This window comes from Dermacentor silvarum, chromosome 10 (assembly GCF_013339745.2).
Source record: "Dermacentor silvarum isolate Dsil-2018 chromosome 10, BIME_Dsil_1.4, whole genome shotgun sequence".
NCBI lineage: Eukaryota > Metazoa > Arthropoda > Arachnida > Ixodida > Ixodidae > Dermacentor > Dermacentor silvarum.
In genome coordinates this window covers 100,584,312-100,607,280 of record NC_051163.1, presented here as the reverse complement: position 1 = coordinate 100,607,280, position 22,969 = coordinate 100,584,312, and the positions used below count along the sequence as shown (strand labels likewise).

At 43.9% G+C, this 22,969-nt stretch overlaps 2 protein-coding genes across 5 annotated transcripts in view; both read right to left on the bottom strand.

The window, feature by feature from the left end:
- LOC119466362 (zinc finger protein 37) overlaps positions 1-11,420 on the bottom strand; it is a 57,672-nt gene extending 46,252 nt beyond the window's left edge. The window contains exons 1-3 of one of the 4 annotated variants that reach the window (XM_037726869.2): positions 8,756-11,420; positions 4,270-4,407; positions 391-582 (exon numbers count right to left, since the gene is read on the bottom strand). In XM_037726869.2, the coding sequence (XP_037582797.1) occupies positions 391-582; positions 4,270-4,407; positions 8,756-8,882 (457 nt within the window). In that variant the 5' untranslated portion in view covers positions 8,883-11,420. The remainder of the gene's footprint in view (positions 1-390; positions 583-4,269; positions 4,408-8,755) is intronic. The other 3 variants (XM_049656709.1, XM_037726870.2, XM_037726871.2) reach the window with 3 other exon arrangements.
- A 6,929-nt stretch (positions 11,421-18,349) lies between these two features.
- LOC119431713 (tigger transposable element-derived protein 6) lies at positions 18,350-19,547 on the bottom strand. Its single transcript, XM_037699189.1, has 2 exons — positions 18,780-19,547; positions 18,350-18,679 (listed from the first exon to the last, which is right to left on the bottom strand). Exons 1-2 carry the CDS (start codon positions 19,545-19,547, stop codon positions 18,350-18,352), a joined length of 1,098 nt encoding a protein of 365 aa, XP_037555117.1.
- Between the last annotated feature and the right edge of the window lie 3,422 nt (positions 19,548-22,969).

Sequence of the window (22,969 nt, the reverse complement as noted above, 5' to 3'; positions counted from 1 at the left end):
CGAACGTGGTGACCTACCTTAACCGAAAAATCTATTTACCTGGAGTCTATTAATTTAGGTCTACTGTAATAAGCATGGACTTTTTGGCAATTCAGAAGCTTTCTTTTATATTTTTGACCCTGAGATGGGGGCTCTATTGTGGAAGTGTGCACATCACAATGAAACTACGGAGGAGATATGAAACCAAGATACGAATGTGAGGACCATGCTAAGAGTGCATTTGCTTTTATCCGTGTCATTTCTTCCCTTCTGCATAAGCGAAAATAAACCATTACGTACGTTTCATAATACCCAATAAAAACCCGATGCTGGGGGGGCATCACCTCTGAAAAAACCCGACACTGACAGGGTTAAGTGTCACAGCACTAAGAAGCCAAAAGAGTTGCTCACCCCGCTTGTGCTTCTTCAGGTGAAGCGCCATTCCTGCTTTCTTTTTTGTGACAAAAGGACACAAATTGCAGCTGAACTTTGCACTCCTTCTGCCACGTTTGGGGCCACGCTTACTCGGTGGAGGTGGCGCAGGAGTGGGTTCGACGGGACTATCCTCCTCCATGGTCGTATCGAGTTCACTATCCACTACCACTGGACAAGAAAAGAAATGACAAATGATTTGCAACTGTAGCTTGTTGTGCTATTGGCGACATCATATGATTAAATAGTGCAAGACGACAACCCAAGAATAGACAGACACACTTGCTGATTAGCAATGGCGTGTTTGTCTCTCCACCGGTTGTATCCACTTCAGCTGTTTAACTCTAAATGCCTAAAGTAAAATCATTCACACACACACTCAATTTTATACATCCAAGTTTTAATTGGACCACAGGACACTTTGAGGGCCCCCTCTCACCAGGCCCAACTAGATATTTTGTTTATACACTAGAAGCCGTAGACGTCTTACTGCAACAATTTTTCAAATAAGTTCATTATAGAAGAGATAGTTCAAATCAAAATACAGTGGAATATTGTAGATCTGATCTTCACGGAAACTGGAAAATAAAACCTATCATCCGAAAATCGATAAGGATTACATATACATATAATTGTATATAATCGTATAATTGCAGGTGCAAGTTGGAATCAGCTAGCGCAAGACAGGGATAACTGGAGATCGCAAGGAGAGGCTTTCGTCCTGCAGCAGACATAAATACAGGCTGATGATGATGATGAATCGTATATAACCAAAAATATGGTATATAAGAAAAAAGGTACTATCCAGAAAAACGTATAATGCAGAATCGCCTCAATGAGATTCCTCTGTACCATGTTGCGCTGTGGCCAAGAGACAAGCTTTACAGCCTCCACAAACAATTCCTCCTTCTGCTACGACTTGTGTCCACAAATGACTTTTCTATCCTGCCTGCTCCCATACTAAAGCCGAAGGACGCTGGCGTCGCAAGCACCACCTGTTTTTCTTATTATTTTTCCGTTTTAGCTGCGCAGCGCACTCACAGTTGCAGTATTTTGTGCTCAGCATTCGATGATTTACTGAGGTCACATGATATACTCAACGAAGTTGCAGGAAGCACGTCTTATGTAGAGACCTTCCCGTGCATGATCTTGACTATCTGGCTGAAAGTGCGGTGCCCTCGAGGGGAAGGGCGTGCACATGTTCCATTTGAAATTTCAGCCATTCTCATGCTGTGCAGCCACTTCATACTTGCAAGCGCGGATGTTGTACAACTAGCATTAATGAAAATGCATCCACATGTCCTCACATACAGGCTCACGTGAAAAACAAGAAACAAAATATGGTCTAGCTTTTTTAACAAAAATGCTGTCCCATTTCTCTCCGGGTAAAGGCAACAGTATCAATGTACCATTGTTTTCAGTACAAACTGCAACGCACACGTCATGACTGTAGCGCTTCGTTGTCAAGCTGGTGGCGCTAATGTGTAATGCTCGAGTTAAAAGTGGAGAGGGTTTCCCATTCCAGCAATGTACGTACCCTCGTGCTTTTGGTTGTGTGCTTTTTTTTGTGTCTATAAGTTATACGAGAGCCATTGGCACAGCACATATACTTTATTCAACTTCCATTACAGGCGAGTAAGTGGAGGTTGATGGTGTATACGCTTGGCTTTGTTGCTTTTGAATGCATTGCGTGTCTCGGAAGACTTTCTAACCTTCCACACATGAGCCGTGCATACGCATTGATATTGTAACAGCATGATGGTGGCTGTGCTTCTCCACTCTGCTGTCGCACGTATTCAGTGCCCCTGCTCAACTGTTGGCATGGCGCAGAGATTAGGTGCTCGCTTATAAAGCTGCTGGCCCAGGTTAAATTCCTCATAAGGGCTAGATATTGATTTTTTTTACCCAGTTCTCGTATTGAGGCCAGGACCAGAGTGAGGTAGGGCAGCCAAAGAGATGCTGTTGCATTTAAAACAGGATTACCGATATACGAATAATGTAGTAATTGACTTTTTACAGGATATGCAGTAGAACCTCCTTCATACGTTTACATAAAAAATGCAAAAAAAAAACTTACTAGCCAGGAAAACGTATGATCCGAAGTCACTAAAAAACTCGGCAGACTTCACTGTAGTTTAAAGCTATGTAATGCAAACCGTTGCACGATTCATTGCTGCATGATACGCCGACGTGCGCACATCTGGTGGGACCTGAGTGACCCAAGACACGCATTAATTTTTCAGCTTCGACAGGCTAATGTTTGCGCTCCTTGAATATAGACTGGGTCAGCAGCTTCTTTAGGCAGAGCATTTTGGTAAGGAATTTCTGAAGTACTCACTCGCCAAGAAATGTTGCGGCATGAGACGTCGACACGAGACGTTGACAGCCATAATGGCCACATTTCAATGTGACCGCTATGGCCGGTAATGTAATCCATCACCTTATTGTTTGTGGAAGGACACTATATTTGCCAGGTCATAATAGCAGGTGGAATACAAGCAAACAAAAAACAAACATGACAAGAGCAAGGACGCCAGGATGCATCAGAGCTATCAAGCCCAATTACACAACACGCATCTGGAAAAGCATGTCAACTTTCTGCTTTGACTCATACGAAACCATACCAAATGCATGCTGACATACCCATCACAAAGACTAGTGAGCCACGCTAGCTCCTACAATTATATGCGTCACCAATTTGTAGATTCTGTGCAGTACGTTAGCTTGGATGACCATTGGGGCTAATGCACAATCTCTGCAATGCAGTGCTTCCCTGACATAGATAGCAGTCATACTTATATTGCGTAGTTTCAAAAGCAATATGCCACTGGAAAGCATGGTTGAATAGCCATTTCCATTACTAAGGTGTTGCTAGCAGCCTTAAAACTACTGTCTGCCTAAGCATTTCAGTGGGCAAATACACGCAGTTAGCACTCACTTTACAACACAGTCGGAATAGGTAAAGATGGCAGACAGGCACAGTATCAGACTGATACAGCATGTAAAAACTTTGTACTATGAAAAGTATAAGGAAAACTTGGTGTCCAATATCCGCATGTAGTGCGACTTTGCCCGTTAATCAAAAAAAAGATGGACAGTACAACACTAATTTACCTAAACTTCACCCTTCTGTCTCCAAACTTTCTTGCAGATCATTGTTAGTCACTGTCTCCAAGCTAATATGTCCTTCCCGATTTGTTCAACTGCAATAATTTATATCATTTACCTCTAATTGGTAGCACTCAATAGTTTTTCAAGACACCAGAAAAATAAAATGAAAAAGAATGGCATCAAATCTGAGAAATTATTTGCCCACTGTGAATGCTGCTGTGCAAATTTCACTTAGATCTTAAGATTGACGTATGCTAGAGTGTTGCGATAAATATTGGCTAAATATCATATGGCGAAAAGAATTGTCTGTGCTAATAAAAACACCTTGGTTCTCTGAAGTGAAGGTGCCCCGACGCAAGGAACATGATGAAGCCTTTAAGTGAACTAGCAGTGCTCAAAAAGTTTTAATTGAATTGTGGAGTTTAACATCCTCAAACTACACAGTAGTTTATGAAAAAAGCCATAGTGAAAGGCTTTGGATTGATTTTGACCATCTGGAGCTTTTTAACGTGCACCTAAATTTAAATGAACACGCATTCTTGCATTTTGACACCATTGAAAAAGAAGTGCTTTCTCAACAATTCCATGCCAAACACTCAGAAAGCATGACTCCTACAGTTGCTTAATGGTTGCACCCCCAGCACCACCATTTCAATCTAGAAATTTCCATATGAGACTCGGCAGTAGATTACAAATGGCAAATTATACTCACACAGAAGCCATGAGGTAGTGTTCAAATATACTTACTGTTCCTGTACCATCCAGTCACAGCAGCTACCACGTTCTGAGAACTAGCAGTCTCAGAAGGGCCCGTCTTGGAAGGCTCAGTCTTAACAGGGGGAGCTTGCTCTACATGCAGAACCTGTGGTCCTGGCTCCGCTTTCACTGTAAAAATTACAAAGGCACACTAGTTTACACACAGTAGTCGCAATACTGCGATACTACACATCCTACACATTTAGGTCTGTTAATGAGGTGGTCGAAACAAAGTATGAACTAAAACTGAAACGAAAAAAAAAGAAAAAAACAAAATAAGACCAATTTATCTTTTATACTTAACAATAAAAAAAAAACTAATGATGTTCAGTCAACGTTTGCCACCTTCTCTGCAGTTTTTCATCCATGCAATGTCTGGACTTGTGGCTCTCGAACCATATTTATTCAAATATAAGGCAAAGTTTTTCTTCTCAGTATCCTTATCGAAGTCAACCCCCAGTCTTACATGGGAGGCTGATAGATTCAGTTACTATTTCAATATGGCAGCAGCAGTGCACATTTCCAACGATCCAGAGCACAAATCCTAGCAACTTATATTAAGCTTTGAGAAACGAGGCATTACCATATTCTTGCACCCTCCCTCCCAAACCCCGCTGCCTTGCGTGTGATGGAAGACGGCGCAATTCTTCCCCGCTTTCCTCGTGCGCGCAAAATTTAGCCACCATCGTCGGCTCACCCTCGCACACTTTGACTCACACATCAGCATACGGCAGATGGGGACAATGTTGTCGCCCTTGGGACTTTATACGAAACATCACGGACACTCACCGCAGAAATGCGCATGGGGTGTATATCGCAATAAAAATATGCGAGCCGCTGCACCATGTGCACGCACATACCACACGACACACCGTCGTATCGTCCTACACATCGCCAGCCTCTAGCGCCCACTCTCCCATCTTTGTTCCACCCCTCCGACACACCATTTGCCTGTGCTGATGTTGCAGGGGTGTAAGGGAGAAAGGAAAGAGGCACGTGAGGCTAGTGATGTGTAGGGCGACATGACGAAGGCATGCCATGCTGGGAGCACAGCATAAAAGCGGGTTTGGCAAAGATGTGCAGGTTGGTGTGGCAGCTTTTTTTTAAGTATAATTTTTGTGTAGCTTTTTCTGTCTTCGGCACACACACGCAACAGCCAGATTTAACTGTTATAACCGATAAATGGGTATGAGGCCATTTACCTAGGCGGTTTATTTTGCCATATAACACATACAAAAGTAGACGGTGCATCAGCTGCTGATAGTAAAACCGGTATTGTTATAAGTGGGCTCGACAACAATCTAATATAGTATATGCACCTCATTTGTATATGCACAAGCGCTTGCTGTCATTTTAAAGTGGAAGCACAGTTAATGTAGTTTTTTTTATGGGGGTGAAATGCGAAAACATTAAAGAACCCCAGGTGGTCCAAATTATTCCAGAATTCCACTACGGCATGCCTCATAATCAGATCGTGGTTTTGGCACGTAAAACCCCATAATTTTAAAGTTATTGTAGTCTTCAACATTGCACAATGGAAAGCAAGTATGTTAATAAACAACTTGTGAGCATATGAAAAGCAGTGGCCATCAAATAGTTCTCCCGTCTTGACGACAGCCTCGACTTTGCAAGCCTTGATGCCATGAGGTAGCCTATGATGTTTTCTTGACCAGTAGCCTGCTCCCAAGCTCATGTACTGCGCTACGTTGTAGTTAAAAGTGAGCTAGTTCAAAACTACCGTGGAACAGCTTATCATAGACGCGGTTAGGCGGTGAAGACAAAGATGGCCCTGATTAAATTCTGAGGTTTTGTGTGCCAAAACCGCGATCTGATTATGAAGCTCGTCATAATGGGGGTTGCACCATATTAATTTTGACCACCTGGGCTTCTTTAATGTGCAGCCAATTCGGTACGAGCCTTCTTGCGTTCTGTACCCTATCAGACTGCAGCCACCACGAAGTGGATTGATCCCTCAACCTCGAGCTCAGTAGTGCAACACTATAGCCACCAGGCAATGCGGTGGGCAGCCACAAGGAGGCGCTGCCTACACTCCCAGGGCGTACCTTATACACATACACAAGTACCCAAGATTGTGGATAGGTGCATGGCAGCTATGCTAGCTGAATTGGTAAAGCACCGCATGCACAATGTGGGAGACGCAAGTTTCCCTCACACCTGCAGCATGTTATCTTTTTGTCTGCTTTCATTTCTCTTTGCCTTGTTATTTCTACAATTCCATTATACATTAAAATAAATTTGCCCTGCACCCTCTGTGGCTTCCATACCTGTTTTTCCATATGGCGGCGACTGAAACAGATTGAGCACCTCGAATACCTTCATTCTTCTTGCTCACTTGCAAGGTACAGGTTTGAGCTCGTTAGTGGGATATTGGATTAACAGCACAAACTTAAAACTTCGAACACCAGAGCAGAAAAAGCACAAGGATGGCACTAACCTTAAACTGCATCAGAGTTCCCTCTACTGCTGTAACTGAGACAAAATTGGTGTTTCTCAACATGGAATGTGGAAGCTCTGTAACGTAGCATGCATATCATGTTGCTTTATTCGATACCTTTCATATAGGTTTTATTCATATCGTTCTCACTTTCTCATTTCATTGCCTACATTTTCTTTTCAGTTGTTACATATATTCTTGCATATTTATTAAAAGTTTTTCCATGTATTATATAAAAGCATCTGCTTTGAAAAGAATAAACCAGCTGAAAGTCAGCAAGCACCGTGGTTGCCCCTTTTCTTCTGTGGTGTCCAAGTTTTACGCTTGCATTGTTACTCTAAATGCAAGGGATTCAGATTTGGCAGTTTTGGTGCCATGAAGTCACTACAGCAATCCCATTGTAACGTCATTGTCGATGCTATATAGGGCAAAAAGAAAGCTGGGGCCTCAAAAGAAGACAGAAAGAGATCTTGCCTGCATGCAAGATCACTTGCCGCACGTAGCAGAATAATATCCGACTCGCAAGTCTACTGCACCATTGCTTACAGATCAAGTGCTAAATTTAAATTGATTTCTAGAGCACCAATGCACATAAGCACAGCTTCTTTACTGAATGTTAAATGCATCAATCACAATGGTTTACGACGTCACACTTAGCAGGACGCTGCCATTTTATGTTGCAGCATGTTAACCCCTTAAGTGCTCTATTTTTTTGACAATTTCCGAACCAAAAGTGCCTATTTTTTTATTGCTGATTTCGAATCTGATTGTACTAAAAAGCAGCTAGCCGATGTTGAAAAAATATTTGCACCACATACTTAGTCAAATCAACACAATAAAGTTTATTTCGGAACAATACATCGGAGACCAGCTGCCTGCTGTTAAGATAAATAAAAACCTTATAAAAAACAGTTGCAGACGTCACATATTTGTTCCCTTGTGTAGGCTAAGTACCCTTGGGCTATTTCACTCGGGAAGCTTCGGGACTGTGTGGAAAATTTCGAAACATGGAATAACGCAAAGCGGCTTGTTGCAGCTCCTGCACCAAAAGCGAGTTTCTTTTCTCAACTTTTTCCCATTTTCTCCTCGCTTCCGACAACAAATGAAGCATTTTCTGGTTGGCGCTGCTTTGGTTTCGCTTGGCGGGATGTAAGAAGCAAAGTGCCGTTCCTTGAGACGCACAGCGTCAAGCACATCAGACAGTCGGCCGCGCTTTATCTTTTTTGAAGGATCAAGGTACCTAGTCAGGATCGCCTCAATTAGGGTGAGGCGGTAGTCAAGGTGGCTCATCTTCCCTCCTTATATATTCCATAAGGTCATCTGACGATGACAAGTTGAAAGTCTTGCCTGGAATGGCCAAGAAGGGAAAGCGAGGAGGCTTCACAGGAGGATTGTCCAGATCAAGCAGGATCCACTGGCGAGCACTCGCAATGTTCGCTTCCGAGCTGTCTTCATCATCACCGGAGGAGCTGCTCAATTCACCGTCATCGCTGTCATCACTTCCGGACACAAGATAAACATCTGTATCCGAATCATCATCACTCGAAGAAGATGACAAAAATGAAAAGCTTCTTTTTCGCGTTGACGGACCAGCTATGCATGGGTCGCCGCCACCGCACGCCATCTTTTCATACAAAAACTGCGCTCCTACCGCAGAACAAAACTAAGTCATCGAGTAAATGCTGCCATCTGGCGGATTACATGCAATTTAAGCCGTAGACGAGCGCTTCTCGTCCAGAACGCTAGAGTGGTGTACCTATTCCGCTAGGACGAGCTCTGCTCCTCCAAAGCACTTTGGGGACAGTTTGGGCAGGACGAGCTCTGCTCGTCCAAAGCACTTAAGGGGTTAAAGTTTCACTGGAATTAATTTACCAATGTGGCACACTGCTGCCATCTATGATTAAAATGGTAAAATGATACAGTGCTCACTACACAGGCGTCAGCATATTAGGCGAGGCATACTGATCCATTGCCTGCACAGATGAACTGTGCAAAGAGAGAAAGAGATAAATTATTGCATACCACTTCTGGAACTGTCAGAAAGCTCAACCTCCATGCTGTCAACCTCGAACATGTCCTGGTATTGTTCGTTCATGTCCACACTGTTTTCAGGTTCAGTCTTGACTGCGTGAAACATACAGCAAACCATAAATATCACTTTGAAAACCTAGTTTGCAAGCACTACAACACCAAAACTCTTTACGCAAACGACAAACAAGCTGGAAATTTGAAAGTGCCACAAGCCACATGAAATGAAACACAACAGTGCTCTTCTTCTTCTTTCTGTGGTTTTATGTGCCAAAACCAGTTCTGATTATGAGGCACGCCGTAGTGGAGGGCTCCGGATTAATTATGACCACCAAGGGTTCTTTAACGTGCACTACAACGCAAGCACACGGGCGCTCTAGCAATTTAAAAAATGCTGAGGAAGAGTGTACAAAAACCAGGATTCCTATGGCTTAACTGCCCATGCAAAATTCAACCTCACCAATGGTATTTCGGGCATTTCAGGCACTCAGTGCATAGATAACCTAAACGCAAGAAAGGAACTGTCAGAACACCATGCTTCCTAGGTCGGTTGTGGCAGTGACTGCTTCAATGGGTGGCAGGAAATCACATGTGGATAAAGTGACCACTCAGCTTTAAACCTGATGACATGTTGATTACAAAACATGATTACTCAGCATCATTTTCAGAAAGCACATACATTAAAAAGAGAGAGAAATGATATGCAAAAGGCAGGGTGGGAAGCGACAAGGAGTAAACATCTAGTTAAAATGTGCAAAAAAGCTCACAATTATTTTTTATATTTACTGTGACTCAAGAACACTTGCAACACTAACGCTAGATTGTTCACTTGCACTGGAAATATTTTATTGAAATCTATGCCAATTTTGCAATGTTCATGCAACAAACTTCTACATTTATAAAACAATGACAACTTGGTCTAATGAATATGCAGCACACCGACAAGATGTTACCATTCAGAAATAGAACAGCCTATTGAGAATGTAATTCAAATTATTTCAAAGAGCAAACATGCATCTATAAAACAAGGTATTTACACTTGTTTCTGCGCTTGTGATTCTAACAGTGCTTTATCCACTATATTTACAAGAACTGTAAGGTTTATGTAACCAGCATCCATGCAGAACAATGCAGAGGTTACTTTAAAAATGCCCGTCAAGACCATGAAAAGATAAAATACACTTAGACAAATACACAAACAAATACTTAGACAAATACACAAAATACACATACAACAGAAATGCCATGCGTCTGTGCACTCAGCAAGCTTCAGCAGGTCTCAAAAAGTGACTCCACTAAAACAGTGATAAGGCGCGAGACCTAATCACTCAAAAACAGCACATAATAGAAGGCACATTGAAGAACCTCTTCACCATAGATCAAAAGATGTCGACACTGAGGAACCAAAACAACAAGAACCACTTCTAAGTTTTCTCAATACGGTTAACTAAGCATCCTATAAAATGGCACATATACTAAGAAAGAAATCAAGAATACCAAACCAAGAGGAATTTCAATGCTTTAGATCTTCTTCTACACTTTGGAGGCCAGGCCATAATACTTTAATGGTGCTTAGTTCCTACACCAGCATACTATATTACTGATGAGGTTTGCCATCCTGAAGTTGCATAATGGGCTACAAAGGACACTTTGGGTGGCAGGTTCTAAACTAGTTCTGGCCTCCTGAAGCCCCTTATCATGCATCTAAATCAAAGTATATCAGTGCTTTTTCGTTAGTAGTAGATTTTTATGGCGCAAGGGCAACTGTGGCCAAAGAGCGTCAAACACAGGGTGTCAGTGCTTTTTCACTTGGCTCTGTCAATATGCAGCTACCATGTCCAAGATTCGAAACGGCAACCTCACACTCGGCAACAAACATACCTTGGGCACCTGCAATAAAAGGAAATGCACATAAGTAAAGGAAAGCCTGATTAATAAAAATGAAAACAAACTTCATTCAATAGAAAATAAATGTGCAGCAAGCAAGAAAAAGAATACAGTAAACTTCTAACTTGATGTCAAGTAATAGCAGCTCTCACCATTTCATTCAACAGCCTTCATAAGTCTCAAATGGACCGATTATAAACTTTCATTTGAACGCCTAGCAAATTAACGCTTTCAGACGCCAATTCATTCTGTTGATTGAAAACTAACTTTCACTGCATTTCTTGCATCTTCAGCATCATTAAAAGTGCGCAGCTGCAGACTAGATTAGGAATTTTCAGTTTTTAGTGCGTTTTGTCAAGTTTACAGTACATGGACTCCATGCAAAAACTTACAGGAGTATCAGATATGAGAACAACTATTTCAAGTCTAGCAAGCTTGAAAAGCACCTATCCAAGCACTTGAGAATTATACCTGGTAAACACACTGTGAAAAACAATGAAATAAGTGAACCCACCACATACAAAATACAAAGACATACTCACACTGCACAAAAACACAACTGTCTACCTTCCCATTCGTTTTACTAGAACGTTCTGCACCCATTATTCAATCTTGCAGCGCAATTCCTACCAGAAGACCTTCAATATGTATGCAAGACGTCTTTAATATTAAAGTTCCACAGTCCCACCAGTGCTGAATAAATGGAAGTGAACTGTCGCTTGTACAGCTTCTTTGACGATGACTTCAAAACTGTTTCTATAAAAAATGCTAATCATTTTTTATTGTTTTTGTTAAAAACTTGTTTTAAAGACTACACAAGGGGGAAGTAAAATCGTAACAGGTTAAAGTACCACCCACCTGGATACACTGCATAACTCAACTGCCTAATTACCGTACTTTCCGGTGTATAAGACGCGGTTTTTTCTAAGTTTTTCGTTGGTGCGTCTTATAGAACGCAACTTTTGTACGTTCCCCCCCCCCCCCCCCCCGGGGAAACTGTCGTCAAAATCAGATGCGATGTTATGGCCACGCGAAGCGCGCTGGTTGGTGTAATTCCTACGTGTTCTGTGCGCGCTATCAAGGTGCCGGGTTCTTCTCTTGTTTGAGTTCCCAAGCGCCGTGCGAGAACGATGGAGCAGCAACGCAGCGGCGGTAGGCCGACCCCGAATTCGTCGCATCTGCAGATTGCTGTCAAGATATGGCGCGCGCCGCTGCGCAAACTCACAGTTGCTATCAGAGTGCGATAAGGACGGAGCAGCAATGCAAGCGGCGGCCGGCCGACCACGAGTTGACCGATCTCGAAGTCATCGCATCTGCAGATCGCTGACAAGATACGGCACGCGCCACTGCGCAAACTACGCAGTTGCTACCAGAGTACAAGCCCCCCCCCTTACGCACTGCTTTCCTCTCTTGAGCGCGATTTGGCTCACCGTCTGACACTTTCACTTGCACATACAGCATACGGCGCGCGGGGACGATTTTAATGCCCTTGGAAAAATTTATACAGTACATCGCGGAAACCATGATAGCAGAAATGCGCCTTGAGTGGAAATATATGGCACCCATACGCTTGCGTGGGACCCGCGTTCACGGAGTGAAACGTCACTTTTTTTAAAAATCGCTAACCGAACGAACGAACAGGTGCGTCTTAAACACCGGTGCAACTTATATACGTTTTTTTCCTGGGAAAACTGCCATTTTGAGGGAGGGTGCATCTTATACAAAGGTGCGATTATAGCCCGGTAAATACGGTAGGGTGCCTAAGCACCTCCACCACAAAGATGTTACGTAAAGCGACACAAGGCGGGACTATTTACAATGCATTTACACTCAGATACACAGTCACCAAGATGGTGGACAGCCCCAGCACCAGACAGACCCGTCTTCTTTGTCGTCTGCTCCAGACAGGTCTCTCTCGGGATGTGCTAACTTCATAGCAATATTTATTCCTGAACACATTTTTTTATCAATTTATCATTGCATTTGAAGCCTCCTCCACTTCTAATTAGTTTGCTGATGAAGACGAGTCATGTGGTGGTACTGTGTTCAATCAATGGAACAAGGTATATTTTTCAGTTCTACAAATTTTTTTATGAACCTGTACCAGCTTCTTTTATAGCTTTATGCAAACATGCAGGTTGATGCCAGCTTTTGCCTTTCGGAAAAGCTGTTTATTCTGCCAAATTTTCACACTGTGTCACTATTTGACCACATTTTCTTAACATTTACTCTCTTGTATTTTATTTTTAGAGAAATAGTTTTAAATATGATCATCCAACAAATAATACTGATGACAATGTGAACCATGAAACAAGACTCATTAGCCCTAAAATAAGCTGCAGATATTAAAATTAGCTAATGAGCTCGGTTCTTTTTTCATTAACGATACATTACAAAATGAAGCCTCTGTGAATAACTCCTGTGTTTTGCAATTACCTTTATGAGCACCTGGGATTACCAGTTTAGTGGTTAAACAGCGAAGGTTAACAAAACAAGAATTCTAATCAATAAGGTCCAGCACAAGTTCATTCTGTATTAAGGTAAATATATGAGCAGTAATATGAAAATAACACAGGAATGCTTAGACAAGCGGTGAAATTGCACTAAATTTTATAATTCAGCAAAATATATGTATGCATTATCTGATGTCACCCATATAAAACGAATTGAGACAAAACAAAGGAAATGAAAAAAAGTTTGCACTCAGTCGCGCAAAGCTTAGGCACAGCGAAACTGACGATCCTCAAGTCTTACCTGGCTGCTATTGCTAGGTATTAACTTCGCTGCTGCTAGGTCTTAACTTGGTTTAACTTAACTATGCATGTAGGAAGATATTCGGAGGTACCTTCCCTTTCGTGACATTTCGCGTGACTATATAGCACTGGATATGTCGGCGCCTACGAGCGACAGCGTTCCTGGCGTGCCATGAACACAGGCAGGCTAACTAAGGTTGGCACAGTGCCAAGAACGCTGTTGTTTGCCGATGCCGAACACGTTGGAGACTAGCCACTCGATATTAATCGGCCAGCTTTTTTTTTTCTCCTGGCTCAGCGCGCCGCGGAAAGAAGAGAGGCGGGAGTAAGGAAGGCAGGGAGCTGGCGAGGAGGAGACCGCGTGCGCATGCATGTAGTCTCATCCTCCTCCTCCGGGTTGCCATGGCTACGGCGAGGCAGTTTCTTGACATGCTCCACAAATTACGGCTGGCTTGAACAGCTTCGCTGTTAAAAAAACAACCAGAACAATGCAGGATGCCCCGTGACTGTAATGCACAGCACACACAAAAGATAGCAGAGCTAGTTCTCAGACAATGTCATGCAGTCATTATTTCTCCCACTTCATCATTTTTCACATCTGCTCTGAGCCCCTTTCAATGATAGCTGATGCTTCCAGTAGCATTTTACATTAGTGTTGTTTGCAGTGGAAAGGTGCTGTGGCGAGACGCATTGTTGGGATGTTCCTGCAGCCCCTTGTTTAAATTTTTAATTTTCTTGTCCTACATGAGGCAAGAAAAGCATGGCAACAATGCTAAGTGCTCTTAGTAGTTCTTCGCTATCCAGTGCAAACAGTGTGAATGCTGGGGAGAATCCACATAACATCCAGGGGGGAGCCCTCATCAAAGCATAGAAAATCAAGCGCTGGGGAGGGGGGCTCACTGCACACTCAGTATTCTCAGCTGCCAGGCTTCAGGCAAGGATTCGGGTGTACCAGTGCATAGATGTCAACAAAATTTAAGAACACCCTTCAACACCACATCTCCCGTACTTGGCAGTAAGGTTTGTGAGCACTTCTCATTCATACACTTTCTAGCAAGCGCAACATTGAGCTTGAAATACTTTTTTGAAGAGGAACGATACAACATAATCACTGAGGAGCACCTACAAATAAAATCAACTCAGTTCCACCTGTTAGGTGGCCCACTGGTGCAAGCCAGTATCCACTGTGCACAGAAAAGAGAAACAGATGTTTCCAATTCGGATATAAACAGCAAAAATTTGCATTTAGCCTTAGGACTGAAAGAACAGCCAATAATAAGGTTCATTAAAATTCCAAACAAGACACAAGTTCATAAAATCTGCTTCTTGGCTTAGTTGGTGATTGCTGAAAGAGAGAGGTTTACGAAGAAATGAAAACTTGAAATGATGAGCAGCGGTTGAACACGGGTGTCTCAAGCTGCAGCCAACATTTCAACAATGGGACCCGTCTAACGAAGCCAAGCTTCCTTGCCGAAACATTGCCGACAGGCTGAGACATACCTTGTTCAACCACTACACTCGATACATCATGCCCGTCGACGTGCAGTTATTAAACTATAAACAACAAAAAGCACTCTTTTTAAAAGAGTACTTCAAATTTTAAAAAATTCAGCAAATTGAATTTGCAGAATATCTGCCAGATGCTTATTGCACGTTAATGGATGACACTAACACGAGGTTTGAGAAACTCAAGAAATTAGTTTGGTAATAAAGTTGGTGTCAAAATAACAGACTTAATGTAATCGACATTATCGAGACACCACAATAAAGCAAAGTATTCTGAAATCGTGCAGTGATAAGACTAGGTATAATGGGGGTGCTCATAAAAAACAAAAACTGAACAAGATTGCTGTGCACATTTTTTCTGGCTGCACTTGCATGCATGTGACCGCACCAGCGATCGCAGGAACACGGCATGCCAGTGTATCATGACATTGTGACACATCCACTTCCCGGATGCTTGAAACTGAAACAGATATGTAGAAACATGTACATATAATAAAAAATTGTTTAAAGTGCTCTGCCACTTGCCAGTATTTCTTATGGGGTTTAGAGTGCTTGAAACAACCTTTACCCCCCAAAATTAAAAAGTACCAAGTTTTAGGTAGTTCTAATTACATTGTGCGGTTTTACATGCCAGAACCACAATCGATATGACAAATGCCATAGTTGAGGACTTCAAGCTAATCTTGGACACCTGGGGTTATTTAACATGCACCCTATGCATGGTACACTAGCATTCTTTCATTTTGTCCACATTGGAATGCGGCAGCCGCAGGTGGGAATTGAATCCCCGCATTCGCACTTAGCTGGACAACATCATAGGTGCTAAGGCACTGTGGCGGGTAGTATAAAATGTCATATCAGTACTCCTTTAATGTCAGTGAGTTGGTCCATCCTGATTACAACATTTGAACAATGCGAAAAATGAAGATGTAAAGGAACTTCATGTGTATGGAACGTTAAAGTTCTGACGCATTTACATCAGACCAGGCCAGCATGCTCAATAAACGATAACACAATATTCATGTCCACAAAAAGAAAAACGGCTAAACACTGTAGGGCATGTGCACGGATGCTCATGTTTGCAAGAGTGTTTTTAAACAAAGAAAAACCAAGAAAGAGAAATAATCAAAGCATTTTTCATAAAAAAGACAGATAATAAGTGTGTAAGCTGTCGGTCATTGATGTTGCATAAAAGATAGCGTATCTTACAAGACATTTGCAGAAACATACACATGCAAGGATTTTGCAAGTTTAGTGCGTCTAGTGTACAGAGTGTATCAAAATAAACAATCCTTAAAAATAAAAGCTAGCTGCAAGTTTAAAGGGCCCCTAAACCACCTCAGATATTTTTTGAACATTTCAAGTAAATACGCGCATCGAGTTCAGAATGCCGTCACGATCAACGATGCCAAACGCTGCAGCGCGGGCGCGCCACAGAACCAAAAAAACAATACCGTCCTCCTCCCCTCGCCTTTCCGGTAACCCCCGCGGTTGTCACGACGTCAGCAGGGGGAATCTGGTGATGTCAACTGCGGAAACGATGTCCATTGGTCGAACAAGAACCTATGACTTCCGGTTTGTCTGCTAGAAGGTACACACGCTCCCTGCTCGTCCCCGCCGCGTTACAGTGGCTCGCTTGTGCGCGCTTGCGCATCGGTAATTACAGCCCGCAACGCAAGTGCCAAATGGCTTGTGTTCCAACACAGTCATGCTTATCAGTCTGATTAGCTGCGCGAACAGAGTGCGACAGTGTTGGCCTTTCGAGACGTGCGCGCAACACAGGGTCTATAGCGGCACGCTTCGCATAACACGCGCCGGCACCGCAACAGCGGGTAGCCGAGAAGCGCCGAGTCCATCCACGTCCATGTTACCGGCACGCTAACTCGCCGCACGCCGTTTGCCATTCGCGGGCCGCCGTTCGACAGTGGTTTTGCTCGCGAGCGGCGAGATTTCCTTGCCGTATGTAGAGAGGATGAGACCGGGACTCATTTGTGCGGCAGCCTCACTGCCGCTGATCACTCGACGGCGCCGATATCGTCGCTAGGCCTTTTCCGGTTCCCTTCAAAGCTAAAACGGACGGCGCTTCGAAATTAATTACCGACGCTCACAAGCCGCAATATTTTCTTATCGTTGTTATCGCTCTTCGCAATAATTGTACACAAAAAAGAAAAATACGCTGATATTAGTGGCGCCGTCAGCTGCGATGCGAGCACAGCCGAGCCGGTCGTCTCCCGTCGATAGCCGTGCACTCAGCTGCAGCCGATGTTTTCGTTGACGGTGGCGGAGGCCCGCAGCTTCGCGGTCGTCGATTGGCACGTTGATTGTGCAGCGGGCGGGGTGGCGGCCGAACTGCCGTTTACTTTGGACACCTCTCGCGCGGCAGACTGGAGGCCGGTTTGTCGTCCGTATATGTGGATGTGCCTTAACCGGAAGTAGGCAGTGTTTTGAGAAGCGCGTTGGCGATGACGTATGTCACGTGACATTTCGAGCAGCACTCGGCGAGGAGGGGAGACCAGCCGAGAAGGAGAGTAGCGAAGGAAAGAGCGAAACGAGCGAGGGCCGTTTTTCGATCATCAAACGTGTGTAACTCCGCTATTACGGCACCATTTCGAAAAATTCTCACGGCTATGTGTTCGTTGTAGACTCGTGTACAACTGCAACACCACAACTAAATTTCGACCTCTGGGTGGTTTAGGGGCCCTTTAAAGCCTAGCCTGTCATCTTCGTTTCTGTTCATCTTCGGCACTGCTAAGACGCTTCAAGCATAAAATCGAAAAGCCATGAAAGTAAGTCTATCTAGTCAATTGGAAGTTCAGCCTAATAGCAACAACTCTACACAGAGGTAGAAGTTTGCAGTGAGTTTAGTTTTATGTCACATTTCTAGAAATTTACCAGTTCCATCCATATTAAATTCAAAGTTCAGTTTTATGTCACATTTCTAGAAATTTACCAGTTTCATCCATATTAAATTCAAAGTTGGTGTGAAAATGCGTGTGAAAATGCCACTAAAAACAAATCGACTCCATCCACTGCAGCAGTATGGCGGTACAGTGTAGCCCGGTTATAACGAAGTTGGCGGGAATCTGAAATTACTTCGCTATAACCACTTTTTCGCTATATCTGGACTCGTAAAAAAAAATCAAACATTATGCAGACCAAGAAAAAAAATTTATTTACACTTTCTGAAAAAAGCGATCAAGGGTCCCTTGCACGCATTTCGCGAGCACGCGTTTCAGAACACGGTGCTCAACGTTGTCCAACAGATCGCAACTGCCCAGTTCGGAGCACAAATACATACGCAGCGTGTCGACAGCTGCGAGAGCTGCTCCTGCGGTCCCAGGCTGAGGCACACCAATGTCGTCACCTTCGCCGTCCGAGGAACTGCTATCTGCGGCCGTTCCCTTTTGGAGACGCTAGCGGCGAGTTCATTGGTGGAGAGCTCCTACGCTGCGACGAGGTCTTGATCCGCCAGGTCTAAGTCCAGATAATCCAACCCGCTTGGGACAAGGCTTGCATTGCCCGCGGCCTCCCACAGCTGCCCCAAGCTCGTCACTGCCGTGGCACCATCCGCTGCAGCAGCATCGATGTCTGCTTCTGCTGTTATTTCTTCGGCAGCGCTGCTTCCCCGCGAAAAACCTGCTTTCTCGAAGCAGTGAAGAGTGGTCTCAGACTTCACGTCCCGCCAGGCTCCGCTTGCGAAAAATACCGCCTTTACTAGCAGCACCTTCAGGTCGGCAGCGTTGTCGGCTGTACGGATGTCAATGAGCAGAGGCTCGATGACACGGCAGGCAATTATGCACTTTGAAATTTGCTATCACTCCCTGGTCCATCGGCTGCATCTTGGCGGTTGTGTTCGAAGGCAGAAAAAGTACCTCAACAGCGCTCGGATGTGCGTTAACATGGTGTGCGCTGCAATTGTCTAGCAAGAGCAGCACTTTGCGCTTCTTCGCGGACATTTCCTTATCAAAGTCTGTCAGCCACTTCCGGAATATCTCCCCCGTCATCCACGCCTTTGTGTTGTGTGTGTACGTGACAGGCATTGACAGCACCTTGGCGAAGCCCCGTGGTTTCTTGGGCTTGCCTATGACCAATAGCGGCCGCTTGTCGGAGCCGTCCATGTTCGCGCACACCAACACTGTGATGCGATTTTTGCTGTTTTTCCCCCCCACGCACTCATCAGTCTTCGCCGCGAGAGTTTTTGCAGGCAACAGCTGAAAGAACAGACCCGTTTCATGAGCATTGCAAATATCTCTTTCGGTGTATGTCTCAAGAATGCGGCTCCTGTGCTTCACAATCCAACGCTGGAGACCGTCCTTGTCAACGAATGCAGCTTCACCGACAATGCTCTTGCATGTGATCCCATGGCGGTCTTTAAATCGCTGCAACCATCCGTTGCCTGGATTGAAGTTCTCGTGGCCGAGAGCAAACCCCAGAAGTTTGGCCTGCGCTAGCAGGATCAGCCCATTGAGCGGGACGTTCTTGGCACGAGCGTCTACAAACCATTTGTAGAGCGCCGCTTCGACATCTCCGTAAGTGGCAGCGCGGATCCGCTTCCGTTCACCGCTGCCAATGTCATCGTCCAAGACAGCATCAATATTGCTTGCATTTTTTATGATTGTCGCCAAAGTCGACTGTGCCATACTTCCGCACAATGTTGGTCTTGTTTTCTGGCGAACATCAACCAAAATGGCACGTTTCACTTTTAGAGAGAGCACTTTTCGTTTGGTCATCAATGAGGCGGTCGTTCCGGGTATCGCTTAACTCGACATTGTCGTAAAGTTCGCCGATGCACATGTGCAGGAATAGCTGCAACCGCGGCAAGTCCAAGCGCGCTGCGATAATCCGCTTTTCACCTGTGAACAGAGACACAGCACAACATGTGCGAACAGCTGCTTCTGCTGCTAAGACTAAACTGACTCAACAACACGAAAGAAAGAACGGCTTTGTGTACGACAGGTATGCGACAGAAGCCGCTGGCGGAGCGCCGCAGCCAGGCTTAGGCAGGCCTAGCTAGTGGCGCCATGCCGTGGAAGAAAAGCAATTTATGAGCGCAGCAACTTGCTTCGCTTTTTCACCAAAATGAGGCGCCACAAGCGGAACCAGTCTAAAGCGGCCACAAAGTTTCTGAAGCTGCCCCCACGACCTCCTCTCTGAAGAGAGGAGTACGCCGTGAAATGAGATAAGATCGCGGCGGTCGGCCCGCCTGGCACTGGAAAAGAGAATGGGAAGCATTCGCGAGACGGCTACCGGGCAAGCGTGTGGCGCGGTGAAGCAAGCTTTCGCAGGAAGCCGAGTGGGGCGAAGCGGCTGCCGGGAGCCAAGAATTGGCGGTTTTTCGGCCTAGTTGATTCACGCGAAAGCTCAAAAGGTGGTTTGATGGATTTTTTTGTTGTTGTTCTCGACAAAAAACTTCGCTATATCTGCTGAGTCGCATTTTTTTTACTTCATTAAAAGTGGACTTAAAAGGCATTGAAAATGCGGAAATTTGGACGGGAAATCAAGATCACTTCGTTATAACCGCTATTTCGCTGTAAGTGGGTTCGTTATAAATGGGCTACACTGTATCATCTGTCACTAGCTATGGTGAACACCTTATTTTCACAGTCACTGCGAAAATGTGACCACTGTTCCATTGTGACCGAATAAAAAAATTTTAGCGGCATCAAATCAGATGACACTCACTTCTCAAGCAAGAAAGCAGTTTAGCAGAAATAGTCATGCATAGCTGTCGCTTCAATTTAGGCAACAGTAAACGCAGCACTGTCTGCTAACGTTCGTTATACAAAACAGTTGTTCTTGAGCAATTGTGTGCAAAAAAAAAGCAAGAAATTGTGCAGATCATGAAACTTTTTGCATAAACATTGTTGATGTTTCAGCCACAATTATTTCTTACCACTTTTTCCGGTCGCTATAGTTTTTTAAATAAATATTGTTATGCAATTAAATTAATTATTTTTATAGATTACTTCCGCAGTTGCCAAAAAGTAATTTTTTGATTATTTTGAAACCTAAATTAAGCATAAGGGCCGTCTAGATAGATATATGAGGTATCTCATTATTTGCACTAACCTTTCAGCTGGTGATCTAGAAACTTTACTTCGAGTAAATTTTGTTTGAGGCAATAAAACTGTCTTGAAGTCCACAACCAACCTCACTGGTAGTCCCTGCTGAACAGTGTCTTGACTGCAAAATACGTGCGGGCCACAACTGAATTGTTGATGTGCTTATGAACTCTTTATACATAAAATATGGGCACATAGCTCTCTATGCATAGCAAATCGCAGCAAAGTATCTGTTTACACTAATTAAATGTTGATGCCCCTGCAACTACGTTTTACAATAATATATTTGTGCAATAAAACTAAACCATGACCACTTCGAGGTCGTCATTGGGACCAGATAGCTATCAGACACAAGATATTATGCACAGCGCTGATTCATTGTTTTTAAAGTACTACAGATCAGCAGATTATGAGTTATACAAGAATCTGAACCATCGACACTTCGCACCAACCGTGGCATAGGAGACAAATGTCAAGTAAATTCCAGTCGCCAAGCTATAGTCAACTGTGAGTGTCCGTGGGCCTAGTCAAGCACCGTTTTTATTCTGGTGTGAAGCAGCAGAGAACAAATGACCATGTGATTATTCTGCCTCCATGTAGGACAGAACAATGCTAAGTTAACCATTATCAGCCTCTGCAAAGAGCCCACATCTATGCTGTGTTTGCCCTACCTGACCACACCAAGCCCTTAAAATTAGAAGTGGTTGAACTGATGAACATGCATCATTTACAATGTATATATACTTAAGACAAGTTACACAGCATACGATCACTTGACAAACCAAGGTTGATACAAAGCATGAGGAAATCATGACTTCTCTTAACGAGGTCAAGGATGCCCAAACTGCGCTCGAGCAACGGATTGCTGAAATTGACAATAGGCTATCCATAGTTGAAAGCACTATCCAGCCGTCTGAAGGCAAAATACACGAAAGCCTCGTCCCTCAAGTTACTAATCTGAACCACCGTCTCGACGACATCGAAGACCGATCGCGCAGAGAAAACTTAATCTTTCACGGTATCCCTGACAGTCCTTCAGAAACATGGGCGCAATCTGAGCAGAAAATATGCGCAGCCCTTAACATCGCACTAGACCTAAATTTGAGCAGTAGCGACGACCGCATATCTCGCGCGCATCGATTGGGAAAGTTTGTTCCTGGAAAATGTCGGCCAGTTATTGTTAAGTTTCAATCTTTCAAATTCAGAGATGGCATATTTTCATCGCGCAGCAAGCTAAAATCTTCTAGAATATTCATCAATGAAGACTTTTGCCGGACAACCAGAAACATGTGCAAAAAGCTTTTCGATTACGGCAAAGCCAGTGGTCAGCAGTTCTCCATGCGATATAACAAACTGTACATAAATAAGAAGTGCTATGTTTACTCCCCATCTACTGACCGCGTCTGTGAACTTCATCAGAGCCGTTGCCCTAGTACAGACAAGGGCCCGTCAAGCTCCTCGTTTGCCAGTAGTGACACGTTGGTATCCTAACTAACAATGCGCAGCAAGATACACCTAACGCTGGCTTGTCTTTTTTACTTACTAACATTAGGAGTATGCTAAGCAAACGTGACGCTTTATCTTCTGTTGTTGACACATGCTTGGCGAATTGTACTTACGGAAACCTGGCTCTCCGCCGAAATCGGGGATGACGAATTGTTTAACTGTGACAAAAGATACGCCATTTATCGTTATAATCGAAATGCCAGATCTGGTGGCGGGGCACTCATCGCTGTGGCAGACAATCTTGTTTCCAGCTTCGTTGTACTCAATACCCCATTGGAGCTCGTTTGTGTTAGTATCCGAGTGAATCATCAAAATATGCTACTCTGTGCATGTTACCGCCCCCCCAAGTGCAAGTTCAGGCTTTTGTGAACAATTGCACGACGTACTAAACAACCTAGCATTACGTTTTCCCCTGCGCTTCCTTATTACTCTTAGGTGATTTCAATTTCCCTAAAATTAATTGGTCCATCTCTCGTCCCGTTGTTACAGAATCG